Source organism: Dermacentor variabilis, chromosome 3 (assembly GCF_050947875.1).
Source record: "Dermacentor variabilis isolate Ectoservices chromosome 3, ASM5094787v1, whole genome shotgun sequence".
In the NCBI taxonomy this organism is placed as follows: Eukaryota; Metazoa; Arthropoda; class Arachnida; order Ixodida; family Ixodidae; genus Dermacentor; species Dermacentor variabilis.
The window spans coordinates 55,896,193-55,923,152 of record NC_134570.1 but is presented as its reverse complement, the minus strand read 5'-3'; the positions used below and the strand labels follow the sequence as shown (position 1 = coordinate 55,923,152).

The 26,960-nt window shown below is 43.9% G+C and overlaps 1 protein-coding gene across 3 annotated transcripts; it reads left to right on the top strand.

Moving 5' to 3' along the window:
* Positions 1 to 58: 58 nt before the first annotated feature.
* Zyx (lipoma-preferred partner zyxin) lies at positions 59 to 25,336 on the top strand. 3 transcript variants are annotated; one of them, XM_075685194.1, is made up of 11 exons: positions 59 to 467; positions 2,621 to 2,848; positions 6,723 to 7,060; positions 16,972 to 17,200; positions 19,595 to 19,621; positions 20,196 to 20,297; positions 20,403 to 20,470; positions 21,241 to 21,288; positions 21,365 to 21,495; positions 22,970 to 23,090; positions 24,058 to 25,336. In XM_075685194.1, exons 2-11 carry the CDS (start codon positions 2,683 to 2,685, stop codon positions 24,187 to 24,189), a joined length of 1,362 nt encoding a protein of 453 aa, XP_075541309.1. In that variant the 5' UTR covers positions 59 to 467; positions 2,621 to 2,682; the 3' UTR covers positions 24,190 to 25,336. The 3 variants fall into 3 exon arrangements, with proteins under 3 accessions (XP_075541309.1, XP_075541311.1, XP_075541310.1); XM_075685195.1 differs by lacking the exon at positions 59 to 467 and adding an exon at positions 533 to 656; XM_075685196.1 differs by lacking the exon at positions 19,595 to 19,621 and having other exon boundaries at positions 61 to 467.
* The last annotated feature ends 1,624 nt before the right edge of the window (positions 25,337 to 26,960 follow it).

Below are 26,960 nucleotides of genomic sequence, written 5' to 3'. Positions count from 1 at the left end.
ACGGCCGTGACAACCTGCGAATCCGGAAGCGGAGCGGAATCCTCTTTCCGTCCGTGTTTTTCCCTTATATGGGGGTGCTGCTACCGTTTTCGTACTTTTGTTTTTGTTTCACATAGCTGTCATACTTTTTTCTTGGGAAAATGCTCGTGCTCTCTGCCACCGCGATCGTGGTTCGCTCTCCCTGAGTTTCACGTATCAGCGCCGTCACACCCGCGCGTCGGAGACGGTCGCTATCGCTAGAAGAAAAAAACAAATTGATTCGTCTAGCTGCAATCCGCCGGAAAGAAAGGCTCCGCGCACACCTGCGAGCTTCTTCACTTGACACTGCGACGGCCGAGCGGGCGACATTTCTGCGGAGAAAACAAGAGTCGTCTCGTTTCTCGACTAGATTTCGCAAAGGACATTCCCGAGCTCTCGAAGGCAGCGCCCGTCGTCTCGGCAGAAGCTGCACGCTTGAACGAACAAAGGTGAGCCCGTGCGAAACGCGCAACATTCCTTTGCGCACGAGAGCTCTGATTCCGCGGTTCTTGACCCGGAGTCGGCCTACGAGCGTTTGACAGAAGGGCGAGGTTATCGATCGCTGTTAAGCACCTGCTCCGCTGACCGCACTGTGTTGACGAAAATCTTGCAGAACTTTTGGAGAGCCCATGCGGCAGGTAGGAGAGCAGTAAGTTCGTCAAAACTGTGGGACCAGATGCGAAAGTAGTAGCATTCGGTTTGGAAATGTCTGGGTGCGCGAAGTGATCATGTGTCGATCGGGTCGTAGCTTTTCGGCAGTTTCTGTTGTGTGAACAGTGGAGTGCGCGCGATCGTGTGGCGTGACGTGCACGTAACTACAGGTGCCAGCTCTCAGGTGTTTGGTCTTCTTTTAAAATTATTTTTCAGCGCACTGCTGGGATCGTGTACATCTCGAAACGGTTTGTCGGATTTGTAAAAGGCCTTAGACTGAGCCCTGCGTCGTTAAAAAGGAAGGCAAGGGGTCGCGTGCCCCAGCAGATACATAAAACTTCGGATAAGCAGTCGGAAGTGTCTGGGCGTGGTTCACCGCGCGCCGGTATTAGTCATTCTTGCGGGCGTTGTACGCATCGCTGCTTCTAAGAAATCGACACTTCAACCACAGGAACCAACTCGACGGCTCCACATTAAGGATTCGCTCCTGTCATTAAAAAAGAAAAAGGAAAAAAAAGTAATCTTAAGTTATATTTTACTCAGAATTATAGATATTCAACATGAGTTCAGGATCGCCAATCGGACTCTAGAGTCTGTGAAGGAGAAGGTTTATCTAGGTCAATTGCTCACAGGAGATCCTGATCGTGAGAAGGAAATTTACAGAAGAATATAAGAATGGGTTGGAGTGCATACGGCAGGCATTGCCAGATCCTGACTGGGAGTTTGCCACTATCATTGAAAAGAAAGGTGCACAATCAGTGCATTCTACCGGTGCTGACATATGGGGCAGAAACTTGGAGGTTGACAAAGAGGCTCAAGAACAAGTTAAGGACTGCGCGAAGAGCGATGGAACGAAAAATATTAGGCGTAACGTTAAGAGACTGGAAGAGAGCCGCATGGATCAGAGAGCAAACGGGGATATCCGATATTCTAATTGACATTAAGAGAAAAAAATGGAGCTGGGCAGGCCACATAATGCGTAGGTTAGATAACCGGTGGACCATAGGGTTACAGAATGGGTGCCAGGAGAAGGGAAGTGCAGTCGAGGACTGCAGAAAACTAGGTGGGGTGACGAAATTAGGAAATTCGCAGGTGCAAGTTGGAATCGGTTGGCGCAGGACAAGAGTAATAAGAGATCGCAGGAAGAGGCCACTGTCCCGTTGTGGACATAAATAGGCTGGTGATGATGACGATGAATGAATTAGAGCTTCCATATGTGTGTCAGCTCACACGTTCATGTTGCTAGGAGGAGTACAGGTACAGGAGTACAGGTGAACTTGTCTTGTAAAGTCGGGAACTGACACTGACTTGTGACGATGCAATGCACGGGTTTTATTTTTTCTCAGCAAGGCTTCATGAGAATTGGAGCGATGAAGTGATGAGTCTTATAACTACTTCCGGATTATACCTCCAGTTAGCTGCACAAAGTAAATGCCAGCAAGGTACGAATGAAGAACCAGGATTACGTGCAGAGGCTAAACTGGAAAGAGCCAAATGGAAATGGAACTCTATTTTCTGTTTTGTAGTTAAAGTCAAGATTAAAACAACACGATGCGGCTCACAAATTGTAACAAATGCGGCATCAAACTTTGGCTCTAAAAATGGCTACAGGACCAGATCAGGCAGACATTTTTTAACCATCAAACATGTTTAAAAAAAGATGGGCTGGCTGTTTAACGTGTTACTGTTGTGTCATAAAGATGTAGCTCTTCAAGTTTACAGTATATTTTCGAGGCACTAATACATCAATGAATTACGCAAATTATCGTCACATGTTCTAAATGCTGTTGCACCGAATATTCATATTGTTGTTGGTGCTAGTCATGTTGACTGTAGGTTCAGAATTGACTATTTTGGTGATCTGAACCTATGCTAAAAAAAAAAATGTAATTGGAGCATAAGCACATTGTGCATTCTTTTCATTCATTACTTTTTTTTCTTTGTCTTTCAGCTAGGGTTTCTTGAACAGGAAGGGTTTGGAATACAAGTTTGCTGAGGTCACAGCAGGGAACCATGACAGCCCACCCAGACTCCGTCATCCAGGAGTTGAGTAGGCTGCACATCAGCCACGTGACACCCCAGCAGTACTCGCCACTCAGGGGCAAAAAGATAGCACCGGTGGTTCCTCCCAAACCCAAGAAAGTCACCCCCACGCAAGGACTCCACGGAAGTTCGCATGGTGAGCTTGCAGCTGCTTTGGCACACTGTAACGGATACCGACCACAGAAATAAACGTTTAAAAGAAGCAACAAGATATGTTTCGGCTCCTGTACAAGGGCCTTGTTCACTCTTTTGCGCCTTTAAACTTTTATTTGTGTGGTTGGTGTCCGATTATACTGCGCCACGATCATCCCTGACCGGAAGAGTTTTCATTGGACCTTGCATTCCTTGAACCTAGTTGTGTAGGTGATGTCGAATTTTGATTACGGGGTTACAGTGTTCTTGTTTTCGCTTTTTCGACCATGTTGAGACAGACTTGTTAATTCACACTAACTTTTGCCATGCGGCACATAGCACCAATGAGAAAGAAACAGACAACACGCACACTTGTGTTGTCAGTTTCATTCTTGTCTTTCTACTGTGATAGTTTGGCACTAGAAGTGTGCTGAACATTTAGCTGAAATTTGAACTGAGAGTTTCACTGAAATTTCCACCCAGAGTTCCTACTAAAATTACACTGAACATTCTGCTGAAAGTTCCACTGAATATTCGGAAGTTCAGCGCTGTGAAATTTCAGCGAACATTTCTTGTGCATGTTACGGTAAATAATGGGATAGGTAAGATATGATTATTTGACAGCGAAAAAAAAAACTTGTATATCTGCGATGTTATAGCACACTTTAGATTAGCAATGCTTGTTTCTTTTCTTTTTTGCCTAATAAGTTTTGACTAAGTGGTGTTGCATCGTAACCTGTGTGTCTCATGGGTGGGCATGGCTGCCGCCTCTGTTGCAGTGCCCTGTATATGTGTGTGTTTTATTTAGAATTAAGCATTACAAGCTTTTATCTATTGGGAACATTTGCACACTTTTTTCTGCTTAATATGATTTGAGAAACATGAAAACATCTGGGCCTTTCGATGCATATCTATGTCATAGTTAACATCTTGTTTCTGCAATATTTCTTCCCATCATATTTATGATGTTACAACTCTTTCGCTTCTTCCTATCGATTCGAAATTACTCTAGTGTGTGCACATCAGAAACAAAGTTGGGTAACTTGTATGCAACTATCTGTGATGAAACTAACTAACTCAATGAAGTAAAAAAAAATTTTTAGATGATCACTTCAGTGCGGTAATGTAAAGACTGCAGTTATTTCTTTATTCATTATTACGCGGAAGGAAAGGGAATGTGAGCAGGCGGTGTGGTGAAATTGGGAAATTTGCAGGCACAGCTTTGAATCGGCCAAGCAAGACAGGGGTAATTGGAGATTGCTGGGAGAGGCCTTCTTCCTGTAGTGAACATTAAAATAGGCTGATGACGATGCATTAATTTTTTGCTTACCGCTGTGAATATGTTGTGCGATTGCTGCGTATTACTGATTGCGAGATACTTTTCTTGTATAACCTTTGTTGTTTGAAATTTCAACGAGGGATGTGCGAATATTTGAAATTTCGCATATTCTCACTTCTATGTTCAATCAAATTATTCAATTTGGTAATTTGATATGCAATTTCGTCAGATAAAAAAAAAATGTAGCCAAATATTTGAAGTTACTGCGGCTACCCTACCTGCCTCCTTGGAAATAGCCAGTTTTAAGTGCACACTGTAAACCAACAGGTGACCATGGCAATTAAACTTCTTGCTCATTTGCAAGCTGACTGTTGAATGAATTTCCAATAACATTGCGTGTATTGAATGAAACAAGAAAAATTTCCTCACCACTTTTCTCCGTGTTTCCTTTTTTTATGTATCAGAGTTGAATTTCTAATAATTAAAGCGATATTCAAAGTTAGTATAGCGTTCTAGCCTCTCTGCTTAGATATTGCAGTTGACGGTATAGCAGACCACTGGAGGCGATATGGCGATAGCAGCAGTAATTACATCTTCGTGGTTTGCTGAACCACGAAGCATCAAAAACATCATGACATATTCTACTGCTCTCTTCAAAGGAAGCGAAAGGTGCCACTGTCTTTCATGATGTTATGTTGCTGCCGACACTTTTACGACACCAACAATGTTGGTCATAGCCTGTCATTGCAATAATGATTTTGTATGCTCTGGTTAATTTCAATGTCATGAGATGGTGCCACCAGCACTACTGCACATATTATTTCTCCGGTGTTTCGGTGTTCTCTAAATGGCAATACGTGTATGGAATGGCTAATACACTGTAATATTCTTTTTTTTTCAATTATTATTCAGATATTTCTACTCTTGAACAATGAATACAGATTATTAGTATGTGTGTGCATTTACATTTAAATTAAGGGCCAACTGCAGTGCAATCTTGGATTGCACAAAAAGCCAAGTTCTAGATGGTGTAGATATGGAGCAGGCCTCCCTTAAAAGAAGTGTTTACATGTGAAATACAAGTGGATGTGTAATGAACAGCTTACAAAAATAGGTGTCAGTGGTGGAAATGCCGTGCCAATTGTGCCACGACTGCACCAACGCACACCTGCTCCAAATCACCGAGCAGAGAAAGAAAGAAACTATCATGGTGAAAATCAATTTCATTGCTTTTTTACAATGCTAGCGGGAAGAAGAAAACGCTTAATTTTGCTCTGTGTTGGGCTTCGTTGCACTAGTCTCCACTTAATGCGATGGTGATGGCCGCCGAGCCAGTTTGCATTCGCATGCCCCTGGCTCGTCACGCAGCTCCACGTGTGCCATGCATTGTTATTCAGTGTCATTTTTTTTAGGTTGGTGCTCTGCGCCTATGCCGTTCTGTCCAGTAAGCACACAAGCACATATTAGGCAAGTTCACAGTAACTCTCAGCTGACTACCCGTGTACCAAACGCTTTGACTAGCATGCATTTGCGCGTGAGTTTATGCATGCTAGTCAAAGCGCGTGAGTTTATCCAAGCGCGCGTGAGTTTATCCAGCGCGCGTGAGTTTAAGCGTGTGAGTTTATCCAAGCACATTGCTATTAAACCACGAGGATATGGTGCTTGCGCCATGTTAATATCGAATTGGGTAGCTGCACGAATTCCACTTGTGGACATCAGTTTAGCAGATGAAATGCTTTAACAAATGAAGCGTTTATCAGATGAAACAGATAATGAAGCCTTTAACTTAAATCTTTATTTAAATGCAGAATTAACTGTGAATTCGGGATTAAGTATCTTCTTACGCATTAATAAAAAAAATGGAAAAAAAACTTGCATCTTAGTACAATACCTAATAGATACACTAGGGGTGAGGATTGGGTGACTTCCTATTGCATTCTAAAACTGGTACAGCGCAACATAGAAAGGAAGAAACAAGCTGACCAGATGAAGGAACAGAGCGCTCTGTTCCTTCATCTGACCAGCTTGTTTCTTCCTTTCTACGTTGCGCTTTACGGGTTTTATAATGGATGCAATTTTTCAGAACTAATTCATACAGCACCTTTTTTCATTAAATGCCCACAGAGGTTCCTCTTTGCAACAGAGCAGTAAGTTAGTGCTTGAAAATATTGTTTCCTTGCTCCAAACAGCAAACTTTTCTGCACCGAACTGCGATTTCTGCTGCTCCTAAAGCTGCTTCGAAAGACCAATGCCGCTTCCATCACTGGATGTTTTTGGTACTGAAACTAAGTAAAGATGCTGCCGTTGCTGCTAGCTAGAAACCACACAGAAGCCAGAACGTTGCAAACCAGCATTGCTCTTGGGCATGACTTCACAGAATGGGTATAAGATGCTTGCGTCTACTTAGGTGCTGTTTTTAAAGGCTGGTAATAAAATATTAGACACTTACAAGCCCTGCAGCTCTGCCACGATTGCTTTGATAGCACATTACTACAACTTATCTGTAATCCATTTAGTCAAAATGAAATCTTGTCACAGTTGGCCTCTAACTGAAAGTTCTGAGTCCCAGTAACATTCACATTGGGTTTTTACATTTCAGTGCCCGACACAACATATGCCAACTTGTCGGCGCCACCTCCTGTGATGCCCTGCAAAGCAGAGCCACAGGCGAGCCCAGCCACAGCGTTCGAGAGGCATGCCGTAGTATCGGCCGCTGCACTGGATTCGACAGACCCACTGCCTCCGCCTCCTCCCCCGCCAACACTCGGCCGAATTCCATCGTACTCAGCGTCACAGCAGCAGCAGACTTGCCGTTCTGCTTCATACTCTGAAGACTTGCCTCCACCGTCGCCACCGCGGTCACCCGACAGCATGGCATATGGCACGGCCCAGTCCTCGTCGGCTTCTTTCCACCACTTCAGGCCACAGTCATCAGCGGTGAGTCTCTCTGATGGTTGGTGCTTCAAGGTCTCAGTGGACAGGCTTTTAAAAGGAAAAGGTGTTGTTTACTGTGACCTACAGCTCTATTCCTGCTTTTCTTACAACTACTGATTGTACTAAGGATGACAGAAAGCAGAGCAAGTTGGTAGGGGTCCATGGTATCAAAACACGGGCATGCAAGAGATGGATAGAATAGGTTCAAAAAGGACAACACAATTGCCAATGCTTGTGTTGTCCATTTCCTTCATCTTGAGTTCGTGTTTTAGCAATACACTTGTAGCAATACTCGAGTGCCCATAAAATTCAGTTGTTATAACTGGTTTTAACAATACTCATATGTAACAATGAGCAGCTGCTGCACAGTGAACTTTTGTGTGTGTTCTACGGTCAAACAAACCACGTACTACAATGCTCCCATGCCGCATTATTGGCTACTATAACTGTTAGATATGGCTGCTAAATGTTTGCGCTGAAAGGAGAAGGAACGCAAAATACATGGAGGGAGGGGGAGAACAAGAAAGAAGAAACACGAGCCGTCAGACCCACTTGCATGCCGCACACCTTTGCGGCACGCGCATTTGTGCTGCACCCACTGCATGGCACGCCTTTGTCGCTTCGTTCTTCATGTCGCTGACCTCGCGCACCCCCTTTCCTGTCTCCCTTCGACCCCTCCGATATGAAAGTTGACTGCGCCAATGTCGAAGGGTGGAAGGGACACAGGTGAGAGGCGTGCAAGGCTGGTGATGTGTAGGGTGATGCAACGAAGATGTGCCATGCGAGGTGAACGACACTCAAGTGAGTGTGACAGCATCCCCCCCAAGGTTTTCGTATTCTCCTTTTATTTGGGCCAACACACCAAGTATCCAGATTTAATTGTTATAACCGATAATGCGGCATGGGAGGATTTTAATAAGCGATTGATTTTGTCATAGAACACAAACAAAAGTAGATGTTCTATTGGCTAGTGATGTTTATTTCCAATATATCGTTAAAACCAGTATCATTATAAGTAGAGTATCTTTAGCATCACATCATGTTGGTGTGTTTTACAGCACAACAGCAACTTGAGAAAGGAGGGTGAGGTTGTTAGGGCATGAAGAGGTCGACATTTGATTGCCGGTAACTCTGTCCATGGAAAATATGTTCTTTTTACTGCAACACCAGCTAAAAGCTCGAAACTGGTTTGTTATGTCCATCCTTTCTGTTACGTCCTTGCCATGCCATCGTCATGATAGTTAAGTCGTCGTCATGAATAGAGTTGGGTAAACTTGGACAGTAACATTACTAAAATCTGGAGATGAAGACAAAAAAAAAAAAAAATGGGGCGTGTTCCAAAACAGTGCGTGGAGCACCAAAATAGATGTAGTTTGTTTTTAATAGTGCCAAAGTGCTTGTCATGCTCTGGCCACAAAAAAAAAAATAAAGAAAGAAAAGCTGCTTTTTGCTCTGACATTGACATAAACTGTCAAGAACATCTCAAGCAGCTGCTCACTCAACCTGGGTCTTTTCTTATTTAAAGTAATTAAAATTCGGCTGGAGAACAAGAGCTCCACTACTGCTGAGATGAAAAGTAAAAGCCTGAGTGCTCGTTTTACATCCGAGTAGTAATTGCCATTCGCTGTTCCTGGAGAACACAACCAGGAAAGGAGCTAGGAAGACTGTAAGGATTTCAAGCATGTGCTGCTTTTGTTTCTTGCGTAAGCTCAGTGTATGCAACATGGCGGGACTTCATAGCAAGCCCCATTCATAGCTCTTGAACGACTTGACATCTGGTATAGTAGAACTCCATGCAGCATACACTACAGTACACACAGCGCACAAAATACTGCCTGCCAAGATGCAATAGTCAGATGGATTTACGGCAAACTTCTGACGTTTTGTAGGTGGGTGTCTGGAATGAAAATTAAGCTATGTAGTCGTGATAATTTCTACCTTCCAGTTTAAGAGCTCTTCTGAAAGTGGACACATTCCCTTCATGAACCACTCTGGCAGGCACCACATGAAGCATGATGCACGTGAAATTAATGCGACACTTTTACAGTTCTTGCAAACTTGAAGGAATGAAAGACAGCTTACAGCGCAAGTGATTCGGAAGCCGTGGGTTGTGTAGGCGGAGGAAACCACTAATGCCAAGGCTAAAATATTACATGCAGTACAGTCGTGTCTGTTAAATCATTGGAAAGTTTACTGAAAGCCTGGACAACCGGGGCAAAGAGAGTTGCTGAAAACAAGGTGCAAGAATTCTGGTAGATGCATGTACATAGCTGACATTAACATCGGGGCATTTTTTTCGAAGCCAGGACATGTCTAGGAAATCCCAGCTGTAGTCATGAGGCTACCTTCTCATCCTTATCTTGACGCTTACCATTTGGTTAACGAAAACAAAGATTTGCTCATCGCTAATGCTAAAGACCAAACTCATGTCCCTGCAGCAAACGAAAGTTGGGCATGCAAACCACTGCACTATTGCGCATCCATGGTGCTTGGCATCTCTTGCAGGGTTTTGTGTACCATGCAGTGTCCGACGGTGGTAGCATCTAAGCATGCATTTCCTAGGCCACATCAGCCATTAGTGCAGTGGACTGTGATGACATTGTGTGCCTCGCACAGTAGTTGTTCCTGAGACTATGGCGGTGTCCACTGCAAGAGCCTGCTGTTGTCGCAGTGGATGAGTACAACGAAAGCAGGAGGAATCAAAGTAGTTTGGGCGGAGGGGTATTCTGAGGACATACCTTTTAATATCAAAGATACAGTTCGGATCACACCACTGCCACCACATTGTCTAACTGAAGAAATAGATGGACTGCATGGTAACTGGAACGGTATTTGTTATGGTGCCGGAACTAGCTAGCCTTAAAGAGGCTGTGAGTTCAGCTGGTCATTACAGAGCATAAGCACTCGTGCCTAAACCTACCCGATGGATGATGATGGTGGTGATGATACCGCTTCACTGCTCTGCTCGTACGTCCGCATATGACAAGCTCATAGCTGTCTTACGACTAGTGTGTTCTCTGACCATAATAAATACATTGTATCCATTCTCGACTGCCATACATTCCTTAAGATGTGTTGGTGTGATCCCTTGCAGTCAAAATTAACATGCATTGCTATCCTGGACATTGTTGAACTCGTCATCTTGACAGTTCTGATTGGTTCACAGGGTTGCTGTAGCCTCTATAATTGGCTCAAAATGGTGCCAGAACAAAATTCGACAATATGGCAGAATTCGCTGATGTCCTGAATGGCACCCATTGGGTAGTACATTACAGTGCTCCTTAAAGGCCACAGAGCAGCTCTGAGGTGTAAAACCGCAGCAGCCAGTATTACTTGCACTTTGTGTTGCATCCCTCTCCCAATATTCAGTGGCACCTTTGATTGGCTCATCTGTAGGAAGTGTGACGCGAGAATTAATGAATAAAAAGCTGAAGGCGATTCAGTCTCTAGTTGACATTGGTACACAATGCCTTCCCGAGTGATTTGTGGGAGTCGGGGTGAGTGAACCATATAGTTCAATCTGAGAGGTCCATGGTGTCTCAAAATGGTAGCTGTCACAAGGGAAGAATACAAGAACTTGATTAATGTGGCGGATTGGGCGTGTTGGTAGATATTTGAAAAGGTGGCAGGGCAAAAAGACGAACGGAGACGAGAGGACAAGGATGAGGGCTGACAACACTCTCCTTACCACCAATACCACTGCATTGCAGTATTGCCATTGTGCGATGGTACTTCACGTTGGTGCCGTCGGTCCCGGTGGTATCGATACCACTACTACCACCGGTATCGATCCACATTTTTAGTCTGCACATACACATGAGAATGGCTTTAGTCTTATCTAATTTCGTGATCACCCCACATTTTTAGGCTGCACCATCTCCGAGATCAGCCCACAAAAGAGGCTGGAGACACACAAACGCGATACCTCACCAAGAATTTGTGACTTGTTCGTCACATGCAGACTGAAGTATATACACAAGCATTCAACACCTAAACTTTAATGAAGATGAAATGTACAAATTTGTTCCAGGCAGAAATTGATGAATTTCCAGCTTTGGCCCTTATAGCTCAGTGTAGCACTAAAGAATGTGTTGTTCTATAAGAATCACTCTTGCGTACAGTATATGAAATAATTGTGTTTGGATAAGGAAACAGGATTCATTATGAATGGATGCAAAAATTGTTCTAGTCATTCGCCAGCATTGCTGCCAATCACAGGATTGGAGATTTTTGAAATTGGTAAAGCACAAATTTTGGCACTCATTACTTCACTATAAAAGAAAGCATTGAAATGGTTGACGTATATATTGTGATGTCTAAGGCACGCGGCGCTTCCACACATATGCTAAAATTTAGCCACCATACACTGTTATGATTTCAGAACTTTCATTGTAAATTATTAGGAAAGTGCGAATACTTGAAATTTCAAGTACGAATCAAATAGTCATTGCTATTTGCCGGGTCCATGCCATCCTTGAGAAACCTTGAAAATCCTTCAATTCAGAAATAGTGTTTTCAAGGCCTTAAAAGTCCTGGAATTTCTTGCAGGTCCTTGAAAACCCTGGAATTTCAAGCATACTTTTTTTAAGCATTGACTGCATTTAGATTTTCTGAAATGCCTGACAACATTGAAGCAGTTGTTTCAGTGCAAATGCTTTGCATTGTGTGACTGTGTTTAAGTGCAGGCGTGCCATGCTCATAAAATAACTGGCTAACTGCTGTGGTGGCTACATGAAGACATGTCCCAACGCATTGTTTGTGACGCTGTGATCACAGCGGGCAGCATCCTGATTGTAGAGATCACGAGAGAACTGAGGAAGTTAGTGGCCTCTGCAAGACAGCATTATTGTACTGCTTTGGAAGCAGAGAAGCCTCAGCATGAAGTAGCAATGGGTCTGAACAAACGCCGTCTCCAGAGGGAAATTGAAAGTTTTAAAAGAAAGAGCCAGTTGGAAACAGCAGAGGGCAAATGCAACTTCGCCTGCAATGTGAAATCGAATAGCACAAGGAAAGCTGCCAAAGACAAAGCCCAAGAGATTGCGAGCATCAGCTAACAACTTGAAAAGAAGCAGCAGGAACATTCCGAGAGGTAGCTTGGGCCTGTTGCATCCACTTTTTGTTTTGCAACCTTACTGTAGACGACATGGTCCTACAAAATATAATGGCTTGGCCTTAAAAAATTTTTGAATTCTTTGGCTCAGAAGCTGCATGAACCCTGTATACGATTCGCATTCGATTCGAGAATTGTCTATTCAGTGTTTTCGTTTTTCTTTTTTTCCTTGAATATAAGGGATAATTACACTTATGGGAAGTCTTGAGAAGCAGTAACCAATGCTTGTGGAAACTGTTCTGGATTATTCTGCTGCAGGAGAGCCTTGCTTGTTGCACAGGGGCACCAATGTCTAAGCGAGCGCATGGGGCAGATAATTTCAGTTCACTTTCTTCAGGTCATTAATTAAGAATGCCTTGCTTTTCGGCAGCCGGTATGCACAAATTTGTTGTTTCAGTTTAGACAAGGTAACTGAACATGCGGCCATTCTCACCATGGTTGCATCCTTTTAAAACAATGCGCAGTGCTGCTATGTGATGTATCGTACCCTTGGTTCATTTCTATCTTCATTATTGCTTTATTGAGCACCAAGTACATGAAGTAGTTTGCTCATTATTTAAGCTCCTGAGTTGATTGGATGCCTAGTTGTGAACGACATTACATGCATCTATAATGTAAATAGTCTGGATGAACTCAACTCAAGCTATACTTTAAGGCTTGCGAGCGAGCTAGTTGTTACAGTTTCAGCTGGGGCTTAATGTCGGGCAAGTTGCGTTCCTGCTTTTAGTGCTCGAGAAGGCGGTGCATATTTTTTGAAATTCCTAGAAACGCGGTATCCATTCATGACGATCACCAATGCTGGCTAGTGATTCCACATATTTTCTGCACGCAAATATATATTTCACTTGGTTTAGAAATGAAGAGGTATTCGATACTCGGAGGTTGTATTTCTCGAATATTTGTATTCAATACGAATAGAAAATTTCACTATTTGAGCACCCCTTTTAAATTATTCATCATATAACCTTGATTGCATCATATAGGCAGGCTTATGCAGAAGAGAATGTACCTATATGTTTTTGCAACACTTCCCAATCTTTTATCACTTTGGTGGCCTGTCCAAGTAAGCACAGGCTTCTTTATCTTCTGCGCTTGCATCTGCGCTCGGCAACTCTGAGTCAAGGCATGGGCATGCAAGATAGTAATTGTCTGACTCACCGCGAAAGTCGGGCACCTGGCAGAAAAATGTCAAGAGTGTGTAAGCACTTGCACATGTGCCCCAGTAGCTTGTTTTTCTTTAGCTGAAGGGCTACACTTTCAGGCAGCTTTCTTGCATTTTGTGCAAATGCTTAACTGTTGTTGCAACCTTGGGTAGCCCATCATTTCAGCTAACTCACATGAATGGAATGTATTCTTGCTCACCCCAAGCTGTGAGACATATGGAGAGACAGAGGGGGAGAGAACGACTCTCAGTTATGACACTTTGCATTCATTGATTTATTGCGTGCGTGTTTGGGCAAGTCATGTTGAGCTACCAGTTAAATTGCTGGTGCTTGTATCACCGGAGCTTAGACAAACAAAGCTCGGCACTAAGACAAGAGATGAAGCAAGAAGTGTGTGACGTGAACGCTGCACTTCTTTATTCATCCCGTGTCTTAGCGCAGAGTTTTGTTTGTTACCATGAATCTAGCCCAATCTACAGCCTTAATCACAGCATTGGCCCAGCCATAGTAAACATCCTTCCACTGTGACCCAAGAGGTGTTTCCCCCTGCCAACGTGCAACGTTGGTGCAAGCTTGCTGAGTCTGCTACTTGTTTTTGTGTCTTTCTGCTTCGTGTTGTCATCCTCACCACAAGCTGTGCGCTGCTATCTGTCACACGAGGAGTGCGGCGCATCAGGCACTTCCTTGTGGACAAACTTGTGCTTCCTCTGTTTGTGGAGACCGTTCATGGCGATGCAGTAAAATTAGCTTCTCTATAGTAAAAGAGCTTGTCGCGACTGGTGACACAGTCACTTGTGCAATACCTCTCTCCAGATTCTTTTCATTCTTATCATCCACCCTTCACCACCAGCCTATCCCGGTGGTCACGTCGGAAGGAGCATCGCCAAGGCCATTGAAGAGCGTGAAAAGGAATAATCATTGGAATAGAATCATTACATTATCCTGGCAGGCTGATGCTAGTTTCACATGTGGTGGCGTTCTTTTCTTTTCTTCTTTCTTGCATTCTTTCTTTCTTTCTTTCTTTCTTTGGTTTCGTTCGAGCTGACGTGCGCTTGATTTGGACGTGCACTGAAGGGCGTGGACTATAATGGTACGCGCGGTTCGGTTTCGTCTGCTTGGGCTCGTCTGTGTTATCTGGCGAGCGTTTCTTTAGTAGCTAGGCGCAGGCAGTACGTTCGCACGAGCTTTCAAATTCTCCGCACGCGACGGCGACTTGAGCCACTTGAGCGACGTGGACTCGTTACGTACGCAATCACTTTCGCTCGTGCGTTGTCTTTCTTTCGGCCGCGCGTTTGTGAGAAGCTCTCGCGCGGCTTGTAAAAGTTAAAGTAACGAGCGAAGGAAATGCGCACCCCGGTCGTCTTATTATTCTCTTCGCAACGCCAGCGCTTTGCTGCCGCGCCGGTTCGCGCCGGAGAAGAATCTATTTGCGGTGTGTCCGCTTCGTTCCCGGGGCCCCGGAAAACAGCCGAGAGGATATCCCACCGCTACCGCGCGAAGCAGACGGCGCCGCACACGCACATTCGCCTTCCTTTGCCTGCCTGCTTGCCCGCCCGTCAACGACACCCCCGGACTGAGAGGTTGGGCGGCGAGCGCTTGGATCTGTGTTTCGTTTTATGTTGTTTGCGTTCGCGCGGGCGCAACCAACGGCTCGTGGCGCGCAGACATCGCCTCGTTAATTTTGTCAGCGCAGTTGGCGTCGCGTGTTGTGCACTGCGACTGCTGCGAGGTCTGCCTTGCCGGCGCCAGTTTCGGCGACCAACAAACCGACGACGATTCGATCTCGTGGTCGACGATCGGATTCGGTGGTGAGAGGCCGACGTCGCATGTGCGCATTATCGCCCTGCCTCTACTAACTAACTGCTGTCTTGGCCGGCAGCGCCTTTACGGAGGCATCGCAGTTTCGAGTTGAAGCTACGCGATCGGTCGCGTGTGTCGTGGCACAGTTAATTGTCGTCGCGCGGGCTGCGTTTTTTTATGCACTAAGAAAACCACTGCGTGAAGCGTACGAGCTGCTGAAGTAGCGGTGCATTTTATGGCTTGAGTGTGAAAGCGCCGTTTCGCCGTATCGCTCCAAGTACGTGCGTCGCCTGTCCGTAGCATTCTGCGTAGTGCGTGCCCTCACGGCAGCCCATTACCGCTATTTTGGTCGTACCATGTATGGAGCCGCTTCCGCGAAGTCTGCTAGCTGCGGGAAAAAAATATTGCCGCTTCGCTTTTTCTTCATCTTCTTTGCCTTAGTCCTCGTTTCTACTTTTGCACAAAGCGGCCGGTATACACTTTCTTCGTGTGCAGGAAATATGGTTAGAGATCTCTTTTTGCTCTTTCTTTCTTCTTCTTTTTTCTTTTTTTAAGGGACGTATAGCAGAACCAGCACAGTGAAACTAAAAGGCATCAAGGGTTACCAGAGCTGTCAGCAGAAAGCGCAGGCACCATGAAAGTAATTTTTGCACATCTGTCAGCACACTTGAAGAATCAAAGTATTTGCACGGCTTCTTGTCCGCTGCCTCTGCACAAACCGTGCGACATCATATTATGTTGTAGTTGCTGTGTTTTGGGGTTCATGGGACATTCATGAAACCTTACCGGCCACAAATATCTTAAACTAAAGTGCTAATTGATCTCTGGCAACGTCCAATTTCAGCATGTGGTGCTTGGCATTGAGAAGTGTGTGAAGATTGAAAGCTGAACTGACAGACGAAAGTTGAACTCGGCTTCAGTATTCGTGCCATTGGTCCTTTGACTTTTATTTCCACTTACGATTGCACCTCCCCTACCTTGCTCAGTGGCAGTGGAATTGTGCTGCTAAGTCAGAGGCCATGGGTTTGATCCCTGGCTGCATTTTTGGTAAAGTTGAAATGCAAGAACATTGGTTTACTTAAATTTAGCTGCATGTTAAACTCCAGGTAGTCAAGGGTAAGCCGGTGCCCTTGCCTCATTGCCGCATTGTTGTATTGAGGAGTTAAAAACTTGTGAATAGGAGTGTGCAAATATTCTAAACTGTTCAATAATGAAAGGTCCTATTGAATCCAGCCCTTGAATCGAACAGTCACTGTTTGTAAATACATATATTTTTTTAATGGTTTTAGAATATTTTGAACCGTCAATCGTGGGCAATGAAATATGAAATTTTGGCAGAAGTACCGTAAGTTTAATTCCCATGGGCATGTTATTGGCATAAAACATAAAAAACTTGTGTAGTGGAGCAGATTACATCACTCAGGCAACCAGACTTCAACAGCCCTAGAGCGATCATTCGCACTGTCCAAGGAGTCCTGCATGTGCAGACGAACTGCTTATATGTTCCTAATGCTCCATTTGTGGTTTTAATAAAGAATTCTCCGTAACGTGCAATGTAATGACAGAAACTTGCTAGTGTTATGAATACTAAAATGAGAACGTCGCTTTGCTTTAATTGTGAAAACGGCTCTTTATTATTAAAAGAATAACTTGAAAAGTATTCAATATTCGACTTGATTCACTTCTGGCACTATTCTATTTGCATTCAACTCAATCTCAAGAACTTACTATTCGTACACTCCTGCCTGCGAATGAACTATTGAATCAAACCACATCCGACTGTAACAACAGTGCCTTGGCTATTTAGCTCTCTTACACAGACTGGCCGTTCTCTCCTGCAGAGCACGTACGACTCGGGCTCCATCTACGAGCCCATTGTGCCGCGACCTCCCAGCCAAATGTCGGGGTACAGCAGCACAGGCTCATCCCTGTATTCGTCCTACTACCCGGGCCGTATGGGCACTGGCCACAAGTCTGGACACCAACGTGGGGGCCAGGAGGCCGAGGTGGACCACCTCACCGATTTGCTGGTGCAGAGCATGGAGAGCTCGGGCGATCCAGATTTCTTCGGTGAGTGGCACTTACTTCAGATTGACTCACTCTTTGAGGGACACTTAACACTGAATCAATTTGGATTGATAAAATATTCTTGAAGAACTCTACTTCTGTTGATTTCGCAGTAGGTAGGTTGCTAGACGAAAAAAAATGACCGGCAAAGTCTAATTTTTTAAGTTTCTCGCTGAAACCCCAGTGTCGATACTTCAGCGCGACGTCACTGATTGCAACGTTGTTCCCCCTTTATTTTCCCAGCATTTCGGCCATTCTAGTTCATACATTTTCTTGGAACTTCTCAACTTCATTATCTAGCTCTTTGAGGATAGAGTGTAATCCATTTTTACCAATAAAATATAACTATGCTCGAGCAAACGGCATCAAAATCTTCTACTTCACGGTGAGCAGGTGTGGGAACTTGAAGGTGGGGGTGCCACCTGTCTTTATATTTTGCGCCTTTCCTGGCTTACCAGGCCCTTTTCCTCACGGTGAGAGTGGCCTTTCTCTTCTTCTGAATTTGTGGAAAGATAATTCACCAGTACTGCTCAAATTATCTTTTTTTTTAGTGTCTCTATAACAGGGAGTGGTATTCTTGGTCTGTCACTTTTGACTACGGGCGTGCGAATAGTGATTTTTGAGACCGAATCGAATACAAATCGAGTAGTGCAAGAAGCGAATAAAATCTGATGCTGTTTGACTAGTTTTCAAATAATGAATAGCTGTTATCACAATTAATATAAAACGATGTTCAAATCTCAGTATTCTTAAGTTAGCGAGTTTTTCTCATTACATAGCACGTTATGAAACATTGTTTAAAGCACAAATGGAACATAAGGAGCAAACAAGTAGTTTCTTCGCATGCTCAGGGTTCTTTATGGAGAATGCAAATGATCGCTGTGGTAGCCTGTAAAGTGTGGCTACTTAAGTGACGTAGCCAGCTTCACTACGCAAGTTCTCATGTTCTTCTTTTATGTTTTATGCACACTATGACCGTGGGGGTAAAAATTTACTTTGCTTTTGCTCCAATTTTGTTTATTTGGGCACAGTTGATGCTTCAAAATATGAGAAAAACATTCTAAAAATATTCGCATTTGCGAATAGTGACTACTCGATTCAAAGACCGAATCGAATTGGACAGTATTTAATTCGTTTTTTTGAAGTTTTGAATATTCGCAAGCCCCTACTTTTGACAATATCGCTTTCAGTGGGGCCCTAATCGGATGAGAAAGTGGGCAGAATGCCCGTCGCTCCATGCAGTGCTGTGTCGTGCCAGGCGTCCCATCATGCAAAAGTGAAGAAAGTGATTGACCAAGAATATGGCCCAGAAGTGAAGGCAGATTCAAGAGTGTTACTCTGTTATCTAGCCATGAATGGTGGTGACCACATGGCACCACTAATTAAAAAATATATATATATACGAAAATGTATTGGTTCGACACATTTAGGCATCTTTTGATGGCTGTACGTCATCAGCTTATGAATAATATTAAAGATGGCACCACCGATTTTTAGAAAATGTGGAAACATTGATTCATTTGCAGCAATGTTTCTAGAATCATCATTCGCTTGACTAAGGATAACAGTAGGGACCGGACCGGGAAACTGTTCAAGATGGTGCTGCCCATTGTGGTTGAATGCTTGATGTAGGAATCCAGGACATATGAGTGGCCCTGCAGAAATAGAGCTGGGGTCTAACTTGTGTTGCCATACAATGAAATCTACTGTTCATAACAAAAACATCGAGAAGAAAGCAGCTAGGTGCTGTTTGCTGTTACTGTGATACAAGTTTACTAAGGTTGGCATATTCAATAGCTTCTTAAGTCAGTGACCCAAATTTATGCCACAATGCATGCTTCCTTTATCAGCGTTATTCAGGTTAATAAATAGCATTGTAGGCCCCATTTTTTCTGCAGCCTAATTTGTTCCCATGGTAGTTGCGCTGGAGTCACCTTACACAAGCTCAGTTCAAAGGTACCTGACCTCGATAAATATACATACATATATATTTTTTTCTGGTGTCACATATGCATTATTCATGAATACAGAACATTGGGTACCTACTTGCTGTCATGTTTGTTTATGACTAGTTGCAAAATTTAGCCTCATTTACCCTCACGTCGTTAGCTGTGCATATGTGTCTACCTACCAGTGCTATTGTTGTGAATGTACAGCTGCCGTTCCTTCAGCCGTGGTGCAGTGACTAACTGGTGGTGGCAATAACATTTTCTATTGACAAGTGAATTAGGTGCTTGACAGGTGCCAAAGGATGACACATTACAGAAATATCTTTTTTTCCCCACCTCTGCATGTAACAACTTAAAACTTTACGTTAAAGAGCCTGTGCACAGACTATAGTCTGAGTGTGCCCCTAATGTTTCACTCTCTAACCATTTTCTAACCACACTTGCTCAGAGGATGATGACGAACCACCTGTCATTGGTAAGGGAAGATAATTTTGTCCTTATAAATGCATGCATGGATGAGTTTATGCAAAACAAGTATGGCATATATGGTGCTTTTAGTGGCATGATCGTCGGGCGGCTAAGGAATGACTTGCAGCCCGCAGTAGCAGCCATGCAGCATTGTTAATGCAAACAGAATGGTGTGATGAAAATGTATGCCTCTTGTCTCTTTTGTTTGTTGCACTGTTCATAAACTATGACTGATTGCCTTGTAAATGCTGTTTGCCAACTAGATACTGTGTGGTGTGTAGTGTATTCAGTTAGTTGAGTTGTAGCATGTTGATAAGCTTATTGATGTAGGTACTGTGTAGGTATGTAGTTGTATGTACACTGCAAACACGCAGGGGGAGTGCATTTTCACCTTAGTTGGTCTCGTAATAGCATTAACACTTGTCGCTTGGTTCCATTTGCGCCTGCCTTCGAAAACTGGCATGCACAGCTGCTTGAAAACTGCATCGATGTTCGTGTGGCACGCCCAGAGGCCCATTTTCTAATGCTGCATGGCAATTAGTGTTGTCCTTCTCTTATTTTATTTTTAATTTCTTTTGCAGGCATGTGTTACAAATGTGGAGAAAAGGTGCTTGGAGAAGGCAGTGGGTGTACTGCCATGGACCAGGTCTATCACATCAAGTGCTTCACCTGTCACGTTTGCAGTGAGTTCCTCTTTGTTCGTTTGCCAATGCATTAAATGAGAAGCACGCTGTGTGAGGTTGGCGTGTTCTGGATGCACAAACTAAAAACCTTTTCCTTTGCTGCAGTGAAAGAACTGAGAGGAAAGCCCTTCTTTGCTATGGAGGGGAAGCCATACTGTGAAGATGACTACTTGGTATGTTCATAACTGGTTCGTTGTTATGTCTAGTGTTGCAAGCTAATCGCATACTCGGATGGTCGTTTCAGAGCACTCTGGCCACGATACAGAGCATGTGAATAACAGCTTAAAAGCTGTATTGTGAGAACAAGGAGTTCGTTAGTAGCACTCTGGTTTCGTTATTGCCATTTGATCTCGCCTATTCTCGGCGTGAAGTGTAACTGCTGTCTTAACCTTTGTGGCATTAACGATCAGCTGAACATGGCCACGAGGCTCTAGCTAGGCCAGTGTCTCTGCTTCTTGTTCTAGGTTCTTTTTTTTTTCTTCTGTAAGAAATTTCCTTCACTGCTTTAATCTGGACCTACCCATGCCTGCTTAATTGCAGAACAGACCTAGCATGGAAGTTTGTCACCCAATGTACATACCATTCAGTTTGTATGTATATGTAGATGCCCTCTTTACATGCAAGGACTGCCTGTTAAAACTTGTTTTGGAAAGTTTCAGCTACAGCCAGCCAGGAGTGGGTACAATGATGTCTGTTAAACATGCTGTTTAACTTACGTCAAGTTGCACTTATCGTATGTCAGGAACTCGTGGTATGTGACATTGGACTCTGGGCCATGCTTTACACTTGGAAGCAAACTGGTAGCAGCTGATCAATTAACGGAGCAGTTGTTTTACCTTTGTGTCCTCTCTCATCACCATTTTTTTTTTTCATTTGTCTTCACAGCTGTAAGCGCACTGTTTTGGAAGTTGGCAGAAAAAAAATTGTATTCTTCTTCTTGCAGAACACATTGGAGAAGTGCTGCGTATGTGAGAAGCCCATCCTCGACAGGGTGAGTGTTTCTTTTCCGTCATTGGGCGGCCATTGTTGGGAACAAACCAATTGAGAGGTTCCCTCGCCTCCCGCAGATCCTGCGCGCCACTGGCAAGCCCTACCATCCAGCCTGCTTCAGATGTGTAGTGTGCGGCCAGTGCCTAGACGGCATTCCCTTCACCGTAGACGCCACCAGTCGGGTCCACTGCATCGACGACTTCCACAAGTGCGTCCCACTTCGTCGCCTCCAACCCACCTAAACCTGTCATCGCCAACCTATCTAAGTTAGCGGGGTTTCTGTACAAAGTTTCCCTGAGCCAAACGGGACACGAAAGAAAAAGAAAATTTGAGTCGTATTGCTAAATCGTCTTTTCCCAAAAAACAAAGGAAAAAAAAGGGACATTCTTATTATGAAAATGAGGCTTAGTAAGCCAGCAAAAATGCGCGAACGAAAGATGGGTGGCACTGCCTTTCTCGTGCTTCTCTTTAGTGTCCCTCTAAGAAAACAGCTATTTTGGGCACTGATGGCACAACTGATGCATGTGTCTCGCTCCCTGGCTCTACAGCAGTGCAAATGCAAGAACAGCTTGTTCAGGCTGAGTCTCCTGCCAACTTCGCGTCGAAATTCGTAACGAAGGTTAAATAGTCGGCAAAGGCTGTTTTGTAGCTATTTCTGAGTCACTGATGGGCTGCAGCTAAGTAAAAACTTTGCCGACAGTTTGCAGCTTGCATTTCGTCATTCTTGGCCCATGTCTTTTGCATATGAACACTTTGCTTTTTTTTTTTTTTTTAATATGTAGTGATAGGCATATCAGTTGTTCCTCTCAAACGTGCTGGTGTTTATCTTTCACATCAGCTTACACAGCTAGAGCTGTATAAGCTGATGTGAAAGATAAACACCACAAATTTCTAGAAGTACCAACTGACTTGTACCTGCCCCCCCCCTCCCTCCCCCGCTTCCCTCCCTTGTCATACTCTTACTAATAGCTATACTCACGGCCAACTTTCTGTGGTAATGGAGGGAAACCTATGAAACTGGAACTTCTGCACATATCAAGTAGTTCGACAGCTTTTAACAGCGTTTCTGGTTTCTTGGAACAGACACTAAATCAACATAGCTGCCACGTGCGACACTTTCGCATTTTCCCAGATGCAGAAGAGAAATGCTGAAAACTAAGTAAGATTTACACTTAGTGGTGTATTTCTTTTGTCTTATTTTACTGTTGTAAAAGATGCGTTTGCATTTTCTCTTTCTCAGTTTAAACTAAAGCAGATGAAAGTGTGGGGACTTCTTTTAGAAGCGTTCGTATTTGTGCATTCTTTACCTTCGTAGCTTTCCCTTCATTGGCACAGGAGGTTGTCTGCGTCTATAGTTCGGTTCCCAGAAACCAAAAAGAAAGTTTGGGAATCTGCGGCCAAGTTCACAAAGCTTTTTGTTTGTAAGTGCTCTTTGCCATTGGCTGGCCACCTTCACTAATGATATGTCCAAAATCATGATTGGCTTTAATTTGCTTTTATGAACACTTTTAGCGTAAGAACGTTCTTTGGGAATATTGGCCCTGTTGTCAGAGCCAGACACTTGCATCGGCTTGCTTAAAAGTGCGCAAGCCTGCTATGGCACACAAAAGCTTATTGCATGATGTTGGAGGGTGCATAGCGAGTCTACAAACTCACTTGCCAAATATCGTTGCCATTTGCAGGAAGTTTGCCCCCCGCTGTTGCGTGTGCTCTCAGCCGATCATGCCCGAGCCGGGCAAAGAAGAAACAGTGAGGGTTGTTGCCCTGGATCGGAGCTTCCACATCAACTGCTACAGATGTGAGGTAAGGTCTGCAGACATCATGACATTCAAGAAGTCGTGGAACCTTGTCACCCTTCATTCATTCATTTACTGTCATATACATAGACATAGCTTAATGTCATAGACTGTCATATTGCGAGCCTAGGCCCATCTGCCAAACGAAAATTTTTACAAAGCAGGTGACTCCAGAAGGTTACATGAACGTTGAGGTCACTTTGCAGGCTGGTCGCACACACTTTAGCAATGCCACTTATCTGGCCCCACACTAGTCTCTTAACCATAATGTACGAAACATTCACCATGCAATACTGCTGGCAAGTCTCATAAATGATAACATTATAGAACAAATATCTCGGAACTGTGGAGATGAGTGCCATTACCCTCTGGCACAGTTTACAGGGACCCTAGTTGTAAAGTGGATTTGGCCAAGAAGGTTTCAATTTATCCAGGTATTGTTACTGTTAACATTGTTTTGAAAATCAGATATTAACTCTACAAAGTGCCACAGTGTGCTTTTTGTGTGTGTGGACCATGTTTCATGTGTCTAAGCCAATTTGAATGAAAATAGACATTTGTTTTGTGTTTAGTGTGTCCCACAAGATATGGTCATCTTTGACAGTCTGTGGCTGTGATGGTTGGAACAGGCAATTGCGAGATTAATAATAATGCAGCATGGGGAGCCTTGCTATTCAGCCACGTATTTCTGTCTTTATGTGCCTCATAATCGGATCATGGTATTGCACGTAAAACCCCAGAATCTAGTTTTTGTTTCTATCTTTACGAGGTGAAACATGCACGTCACCTTCTAGTACGTATAGTTTGCCACTCTACATGAGGCCAGCCTATGTACCTTGTCCTCGATATTTGCAGAAGCACTCGTTAGTCATTGCGAAACTAGGTTTTTTGCCAATTGCCAGCCAGTAGTTTGAAAGCTGCCAATTCTTGAATGGAAAAGAAAGCAACAGCAAGAACACTGTCCCCATGCGCAGGACTGCGGACTGCTACTTTCATCCGAAGCGGAAGGCCGGGGCTGCTACCCGCTAGATGACCACATCCTCTGCAGGAGTTGCAACGCGCGCCGCGTGCAGACTCTCACCTCCAGGATGGTCTCCGAGCTCTGAGGTTTCCGTGGCGTGCACCTCACCGCTCAACAATGTGATAATTTTATGCCCGAAAGGGATGCACAGTAGCGGCGGCCAGTAAACGATGGCCATTTTAGTCACAGACCCGAGTAGCTCGCCCGCAGCTACTCGTTGGATGAGCGTGTTGTAAATGTGTAGCTTCGTGTACTGCACACCATTCCACACAGATCGCTCTTGATGGCGTGCGTTGCAGGCTCGCATCTGTGAGGCTTCTCTTCTTCGTTACCTGTCGCAGTGGCCCGATTACTGTTCTCTGGTGCCAAGCTTGAGGTCATGGGTTAGAATCCTGGCCGCGGGCCCACACCACCCCGAGTAACATAGCCGTGGCGGCCGCATTACAATGGGGGCAGAATGCAAAATATGCTCGTGTACTTGGACCTTTAGGTGCACGTTAAAAGACCCCGCCCAATCCGTAGTTATGCTTCATCTGGGCTCTGTCTTGGCATCCCTCATTGGAACATAAAGCGCCAAGAACAAGAACCAGTCTCTTTACTATTAAGAATTGAAGGAGTGGCAAAAAAAGAATGGCAATTGCCATTCTTTTTTACTGACTAGACACTGCCTAAAACGTGTAGCGTTAGGCGACAACTACTACCAGCATTAGGAAATGTCTGCAAACACAGGAGAGATACTTTTTGAGTATTGAAAGAATTTGTACATATATTATTGTCATAAAGTCTTAACAGACAAGAGTTTGCGAGCAAGCGTCACTGTGCATCATGCTGCCGCCACATCTACAGCATGAAAAGCTTGAATTTAAATATTCACGTTCTTTAATTGCAGATTTAAGACTTTAAGCAAAAGTTCTTACCATTTTGTTAGCCAGAGAGAGCTGTTCCTCTCAAGGACTACATATGCACTTGTTTGTGAGCTTACCAGCACTGTCAGATTCAGGCTGTGCCCACGTTTATGAAGATATTTCTGTCGTGCAATGTAATCCAAATTAGCCGAGGACCCACCAATTTGTGCATTGGGCTGCGGAATCTGATAATGGTGAAGATTGAGATATTCACAATTTTTGCCCTGTGCTAGTACTCATTGCTGCTAAAGAATGTAAATAATATCATAGAAGTGCTGTGCCATGTACTCAAATTTTGAAGGTCAATAAAGAACAGTGCCCATGTCACTAAGTGCCCATGTCTTCATTCCAGAGGTGTTTGATGCCATTTGCGTGGAGCTACATGGACAAACAACAATGCCAGAAATGTGTACTAAACTTCATACTGTGCGCAACGTACTTTAAAATGCTACCGTTTGTCAGTGGAGCTCACGGTTACGCGACTTGCTAAGCACAGAGACAACACAAAGGCATTTCTGTCACTTGCTTTGTGTGGCAAACGTCTCCAGGCGCAATTCATTTGGCACCATCTCTTTATTCTCCACCAGCTGTTGTACTGGGAAGAGCAAAGAGTGAGGATAAATGCCAAATGTCTTCGCAACCTGCAGTTTGCAGATGACATTCTCCTATTTATCAGCGCTGGGGACTACTTGTAACAAATCCAACAAAGTGCAAGAGTAAGCCTGAAGATTATTGTGCAGAAGAGCGAGTTAATGTTCAATAGCCTGGCATGGGAGCAAGAATTCATGAATGGCAGTCTGCCTTTATAATCTGGGCAAGAGTACATTAAAGGTCAGTTAGTCACAGGAGATCCTGACCATGAGAAGTAAATTCACAGAATAGTAAAAATGTATTGGGAGTGCATACGGCAGACATTACGAAGTCGTGCTTGGCAGCTTATTGCAAGCCTTCGAAAGCATACCATCATTGCATTCTACTGGCGCTAACATACGAGGCAGAAACTAGGGTGAAGGGGAGGTGCTTATCTCTGCAGGTGAGAGTTGGCCCTAACATCATCTCACATTTTTTTTTGCTTGGTTAGACCCCTGCATCATCATTGCTCGATTTGGCCTTTGCCACAATTGCCATGAACATGTCAAGAAATGTTCTACCTCGTGTTCTAAGAATAGTATTTGATTGTGTCTCATGTCTAGTTCTATTTAGCCTATCACAATAATTTTTTGTCGAAAAGGTAAACAGAGTTGAGTAGACTTCTAGTATGAAAAAATTTAATATTACAGAAATACTGAAAAAGTAATTATTAACCTGGATACTACTAGTGGTTAGTTTAACATGCTAAACTTCGGCCGAAATCGGCCTAGAACGTTCATTCTTGCAGCACTTCAGTCTGACCATTTAACATCACTTTGTTATGCCAGCCTCCTTCGCACCAAAATATTTTAGAAAGGTCACATAGATTGAAGAGCAAATGGGGGTAGCAGGTATTTTCGCTGACATGATGAAGACAAAAGCAGCTGGTCAGATTATTTAATGCATAAGGCAAATAACCAGCAGAGTTACAGAATGGGGACCAAGAGAAGGGAAGCGCAGTCGAGGACAACAGAGAATTGGGAGGCAAGATGAAATTGGGAAATTTGCAGGTTTGGGCAACCATAGAAATATGACAATTTTCTTTTTCTCAGCTTCCAATTTTACATGCAACGGTAGGTTGTGAAAGACAAGCCAGGCTAGGAACCATCGCTGCAGTTTGTCTTGCATTGATAAAGCATTACCCATTCAATGTCATCTCGCATGCCTCTGTGGCACAGGTACAGTAAGCTGGTGTACATGCAAATTGTGGTGTTTGAAAATTGCAAGACTTGCCAGTGGCTTTTACAACCATGCATAATGCAAGAGTTCAATCACTTGTCCATGGTTTTCAAATACAATGTGGCAACTTATGCCAGCCTCG